This window comes from Colias eurytheme, chromosome 18, assembly GCF_061535395.1.
Source record: "Colias eurytheme isolate Ceu_HAF_F1 chromosome 18, ilColEury1 Martin Lab GWU primary, whole genome shotgun sequence".
Classification (NCBI taxonomy): domain Eukaryota; kingdom Metazoa; phylum Arthropoda; class Insecta; order Lepidoptera; family Pieridae; genus Colias; species Colias eurytheme.
In genome coordinates, this window is record NC_142997.1 from 8717769 (window position 1) to 8724216 (window position 6448).

At 31.7% G+C, this 6448-nt stretch overlaps 1 protein-coding gene across 1 annotated transcript; it reads right to left on the reverse strand.

Annotated features, from left to right (window-relative positions):
- Nucleotides 1-3848: 3848 nt before the first annotated feature.
- LOC149900843 (uncharacterized) lies at nucleotides 3849-4860 on the reverse strand. Its single transcript, XM_090112096.1, has 2 exons — nucleotides 4784-4860; nucleotides 3849-4115 (listed from the first exon to the last, which is right to left on the reverse strand). Exons 1-2 carry the CDS (start codon nucleotides 4854-4856, stop codon nucleotides 3925-3927), a joined length of 264 nt encoding a protein of 87 aa, XP_089968222.1. The 5' UTR covers nucleotides 4857-4860; the 3' UTR covers nucleotides 3849-3924.
- Nucleotides 4861-6448: the final 1588 nt, after the last annotated feature.

A 6448-nucleotide genomic window follows, 5' to 3' on the forward strand; every position in this document is an offset into this window, starting at 1 on the left:
CTTACCAACACATTCTGCGATTCATTTTTATATATAAGAAGATTAGTATATTATATAGTATATTATAATACACATTGTATTTAATTCCCGGTCGACATGATATACCTAATTTATATTTATGTATTTAACTTTGTAATTAGTAGAAAAATAATCATGACAGTTGAATTGTAATCGCGTATTTCTATCCTAACCCTTTGTTTTCTCTATACATTTTCAGTTAAAAAATTACATTTAACGTTTACAAAAATTCTGAATAATAAAATAACCAAATTATTATATCGCAATGCCAAAAATTTAATATAACAGAGTTATTTTAGCAATTTGCGGGCGCAATTAACCGAAGCGTCGTTTAGACGTAATTTATCAGCCCTGAATAAAATCTTTCAAAATTACCATATCAAGGGGCTTGAATTGGTTCCTATAATTTTTTGCTCTAAATTGATGTCTTTGAATTAATTAATAAAAATGAAGGTATTATGAAAATTTACATTTTGAAGTAATTCTCGTAAAAACCATAATAATTATGTGCTTGATACCATATTATTATATTCATTTGACGGGTTGTTTATTTCATTAAACCACTGATTATTACAAATAACATACCGTTTTTCAAAAAGCTATATTTTATAAACGCTTGTAAAAGTTTATTTTACTTAATTAAATTTAAATTATTTAAAAAAAAAGTGTTTGTGAAAAAGAAAGTATATACTTACCTAAGTTTTATTATTAGGTACTCGATATGTATAACAGACATCCAATGAGACCGTTAACTTTGTCAAAAAATAAGTAGAGTTAAATTCATATAGATAATTATACTATTGAATCTTCTTATTCAAAAAAATTCTACCAAAACAACGGGCACATCAAATTATGGGTTTTAAGCCAAAAATTACAACTGCAGCACATCTTCAATTAATAATAGAAAACATAAAAGTACAGTTAACAACAGAAGTGGTTTGTTGTCTCGCAATCAAATCCTATGCAATTCCACAAAGCTTTGTATAAGCAAGTTCCGAATTTTGCGTTTCACTGTACCTACCTTATTATTAGCGTAGTGGTTTCAGAATACAACTGTACCGGGATTTGTAATTTTGGTCTTGAAAACCTTTTAGTTTGGCAACTTTTGTATTAACCAGATACCTACTAACTGGCCGCATCGTCTGTGTGATTATTGTTTTTGTAAGCAAGGCTTCTAGCTTTCAAAATATTATAATTTTATAAAATACTAGTTGTGCTCCGCGGTTCTACTTGCAGTGATCCGCTCCTGTTGGTTTTAGCGAGATGATATTATACCTTCTCGATAAATGGGCTATCTAACACCGAAATAATTTTTCAAATCGGGCCAGTTCCCAAGATTATTATATAATATATTCATTCTTTTTAAGTAAATCCATTTGTTTATGGTGTACATATTTTTTAACTTAACATTACGCATATTAATTACATACAAAAATTTTACGTTAAATGTAAAATAATAATATATTGGACAATAAAAGTTCCGATAGGCCTTCCTATCAAATGATTTTCATTTAATTTTATTCTTACACTAGCTGCTCGGCGCGGTTTCACCCTCGTGGCTCCACTCCTGTTGACCGTAGCGTGATGATATATAGCCTATAACCTTCCTCGATAAATGGGCTAGCTAACACCGAAAGAATTTTTCAAATCGGACCAGTAGTTCCCGAGATTAGCGCGTTCAAACAAACAAACAAACTGTCACATTCAATTCGATTTTTTCCAATAATATTCAGATTTCAAGAAAAGTATTAAATTTGTATACAAACGTATTGTCGAAATTTATTCCGACCTCTTCTAATTGGCCCAAAGTGTAATTTCCCGCAGGACTATGGAGGGCCAAGTAATAAGCGTCAAGTTATAAGTCAAAATGTTTTACATTGCAAAAGTATTTTTAATTTTTGCAAAAACAATAAATGGTCCGGGAGCCAGCAGCAGATTTTATGACCAAGTTCCTCTCAAGCGGTAATTAGTAAAATGCATCAAAGTATAGTATTATGAAGCCTCGTGAACGTCAGCTGGAGCTCGGTTGGGGGGAAGAGCGGTTGTAGCCTCCCGTATCAGCTGACGGTTTTTCCACCAAGATACAGCCAGCTGACATATATATTTATCCACAGTTACATATAAGCTATCATCAGGTAAATTTTTGTTTGAGAGGAAATAACGGAAAATAAATTTTTCTTTAAATTTAACTTTCATGTTCGAGACACCAGCTGACGTATAATACACCATGTTGTAACCAGCTGACTATTTTTTTTCGTTGAGATATTGGGTTAGCTACAATTTGACAAATTTTAAGCTGAGAGGAAATGAATGAATGAATGTATTTTTTTCCTATGTGCGTGGGAGGCTACAACCGCTCACCCCCCCAACCGAGCGCCAGCTGACGTTCACGAGGCTTTATAATACTATACTCTCATGCGTCTGACGAATTATCTCTTGAGAGGAAATAATGAACCAAATTTGCACCTGGCTCCCTAACCAAAACAATTTTGCCAAAATCTGCCTGTTATCGAATAGTTTCGTACTATATTAAATAATTATTTATAGAATATAACTAGCTTTCCGCCCGCGGCTTCGCCCGCTTTGTCTGAAACTTAATTAATTATATACTAAAACTTTCCTCTTGAATCACTCTATCTATTAAAAAAACCGCATCAAAATCCGTTGCGTGTTTTTAAAGATTTAAGCATACATAGGGACAGAGAAAGCGACTTTGTTTTATACTATGTATAGTAATATTTCACCGCGATAAATGTACCTAAAGAAATATAACAGCACTGTTAATAGGTATGAAATTATCTTATTATCTCAACAGCAGCATCCTGATTATTTAAATTGATTATCTATTTTTCATCAAGAAAATAAGACAAAATTGTAATTTTTTCAGTTAAGGGCTGATTTTTCAATCCTTGGTTAAAACTTATTCATCGAATAACGTATTAAACTACCATTTCAAAAATGTATTGTAATTGTCCATATTTGACAGTTTACAGGTGACATTTTAATATGTTCGTGTAATACTTTATTGGACGGATAAATTTTAACCAAGGATTGAAAAATCGGTTCTAAATCACTAACAATTATTCATCCAATGCCATTCCACTTTGCTTTAAACTCATTAAGAGGGTGGTTCTTACAAAAAGAACATTTAATCTGATTTATCTAGACCTAAATTCTAGACCTGTAAATATATATTAACATCTCAATAGATTATACCTTGGGGCGTACTTAACAGTTAGACATAGAATTCCTCAGGCAGTTGAATTATGTGCTAATGCGTTTCAGTAGTCTTCTTCTGATTACAATTACAAATTGTTCCTTGATTTAGTTGGTCATTATCAGATGTTTTATAATAGAGAAAGGAAAAATAGATGAACGTTTAAATAAGAGAACGTGTAGAAGTAAAAAGTTGTGTGTTGTTTTTAAATTAAAATTGTATGTATATTTATTAGATTTTTAAATTCACACAATAGTATTGCTTTAAATATAATTATTTTTATGTTATTTATTTTAAGTTTTACTATAATTGTAATATATATAAATCTCGTGTCACAATGTTTGTCCTCAATGGACTCCAAAACACTTAACCGATTATAATAAAATTCGCACACCATGTGCAGTTCGATCCAACTTGAGAGATAGGATAGTTTAAACATGTAGGTACCACGGGCGAAGCCGGGGCGGACCACTAGTTGTAATATAGGATGGTAAGTAAAAGACTACACAACAGATTTAATAGAGTTTATTTAATAAAATTTACATCGCTCTTTTGAACGATATATATTATGAATCATATTGCCTACTTATTATTACTTAATAACATTATTACTTATTTATTACAGATCTACTATTTGCTTAACTTTGTGTATTTACACAGAACTTAAACTGAAACTTCTTCTCGTTCTTTCAGCATTCAGATAAAGGAACACATTTGCCAGTCTTCAGATTCCTTACATTTGGCGTATTACAGAAACACTGGGGCACACCACAGAGCCCTGCGTTGGGCCCAGTCAAGTTGTGAACCGTGGGATTGTCACATGACGGTTCTGCCTTCTGCGGACAATAGAGGACGGAGTGCTCGCCGGGTGGGCATTTTGCTGTAAAATTGAGAGTACAATTAAAATATCTAAGTATCAAATGGCCTTGGCAAATAAGTTAGTGTAATAAGTAAGTCTGAAGTCTAGTGTAGATGTAACTGAAGGTTATGGAATTATTGTATTAGATAAGATTATATCATTTATTTACGTAAATAAATATTATATGTAAGATTCTTTCTGATTTTTTCTACTATAGGAAGTATAGCAGACGCGTCAAATTGCAAGTGATTAGCTTCGTCCATTCGCACACACAGCGCCATATTTTTATTAACAACTAGCTTACCGCCCGCAGCTTCGCCCGCTTTGTCTAAAACCCAATAAATTATATACTAAAACCTTCCTCTTGAATCACTCTATCTATTAAAAAAACCGCATCAAAATCCGTTGCGTAGTTTTAAAGATTTAAGCATACAAAGGGACATAGGGACAGAGAAAGCGACTTTGTTTTATACTATGTAGTGATAAGCTATAATATTTACTATTAATTTTTTTTTTATAATGGATTCTATTCGTCGAAACTGAGTGTACGATTTCTGTGTCTGAAAATAGTTAGGAGCCTAGAGTGGCTACTTTTTAAAACAGTGAAACATTTCATTCCCATAGGAATTTCCTTTGTCCGCATAGACGAAGCCACGGATAACAACTAGTGAATTAATATAATATCTTACCCGTTGGGAACCCTTGACCTTCTATACTCGACACGGCGATAATAACACAAAAGACAGTAAATATCAGCTTCATGGTAAATTATTAGACCGTGTTGACGAATGATATAAAGAACAAGTCAATAATAATATATTTATATTCAAGCTCTTATATACCAGTACAAATTGTAAGGGGAAAAACTATTACTAATACATATACCTAGTCGTAAAATAATGTTTCCTTAAAAGAGGGTAATAACCGTACGACCGTGACTGCATTGTTTATTCAGAAATGTAAAGACATGTTTTAAATTATAAATATAATATTGTAAAACAGAGACAATAGTATTATTTTACTTAGATATTTCGTTTATGTTCAAGCGTGACTTAAAAATGTTATACATATTTCCAAAAAAAAAACTATGTAGGTACATGATATTGAAATAATATATTTCATCATCATCATTCATCATCATTATCAGCATTTCATTGTCCATTGCTAAAATACTTTTTTAAATATCTATACTAATATATTATCTATAAAGCTGAGGAGTTTATTTGTTTGAACGCGCTAATCACAGAAACTACTGGTCCGATTTGAAAAATTATTTCGCTGTTAGATAGGTAGCCCTTTTATAATATACATAATATAATATATCATCGCGCTAAGACCAACAAGAGCGGAGCAATGCGAGTAAAGCCGGGCCAATGTTGATTGTTTAGTTTGCATTTGCTTCTGCTTTTATTTCTTTAAGTAATTTATTATCGGTAAAATTTGCATTTTTTCATTGTTTTAATCAAATGCCAGCTGTTTTCATTTAGATTGCATTTTATTAACATTTGAAAACAAGTTAACACCTTGAAAAGATATAAGCTCCTGCTAATTATATTATGTAGATTCGAAACTTTGTAAATAACTACTTAGGTGGAATATTAATCCTTATCAATTATTTAAACGTATTCTGGTCACAAAATTAAACTAAATCTATACTTACTTATTTTAATATTTAAAGCTGAAGAGTTTGTTCGTTTGTTTGAACACGCTAATCTCAGGAACTATTGGTCTGATTTGAAAAATTCTTTCGGTGTTAGATAGCCCATTTATCGATGGAAGCAAGCTCTATTATATCATAACGATAAGACCAACAGGAGCGGAGCCATGCGGGTGAAACCGCGAAGTGCAGCTAGTTAAAAATATACGTAGATACTTTGTAAACACAGCCCCCATAGGATTTTATTATTCCAATTTTAAATCTCAAAATTAGTTCCATCCATTTTTAACAGCACCCTCGTAGCAAAGATAAATTTTATTTTTCAAAATAAAACGCAGGGTACAAAAAGAATTCTGTGTTATCTGTAGGTACTTTTATTTAGGGGTGTCGTAAACCTAATACCACCTTTTGTGACTCCATCCCTCCGTGAATGGTGGAAAGCGTAAATCTTGAGTTGAATTTTCCTTATCTTTACGATCGTTTATAAAAATACTTTATTTAAGTGACGATACAACGCCCTTGATTATGTTTCAGAAAATGTAGTTATTTAATATTTTGGTTATTAAAGGAAAAGTTTTTAAGTAAGTTTATTTGTTACAATATAACTTACCTACCATTGATATTCCAATACAATGCTGATGGTTAACTTTCTTGAACAACTAAAATTGACTCAAATATTGTTAACTAGCTGCTCCGC

Excerpts from the sequence above, each read along its gene's own strand:
- LOC149900843 (XM_090112096.1), bottom strand. The coding sequence starts at position 4,856 with ATGAAGCTGATATTTACTGTCTTTTGTGTTATTATCGCCGTGTCGAGT. Across the intron at positions 4,116-4,783 it reads AGGTCAAGGGTTCCCAACGG|CAAAATGCCCACCCGGCGAG; the intron begins GTAAGATATTAT and ends TCAATTTTACAG.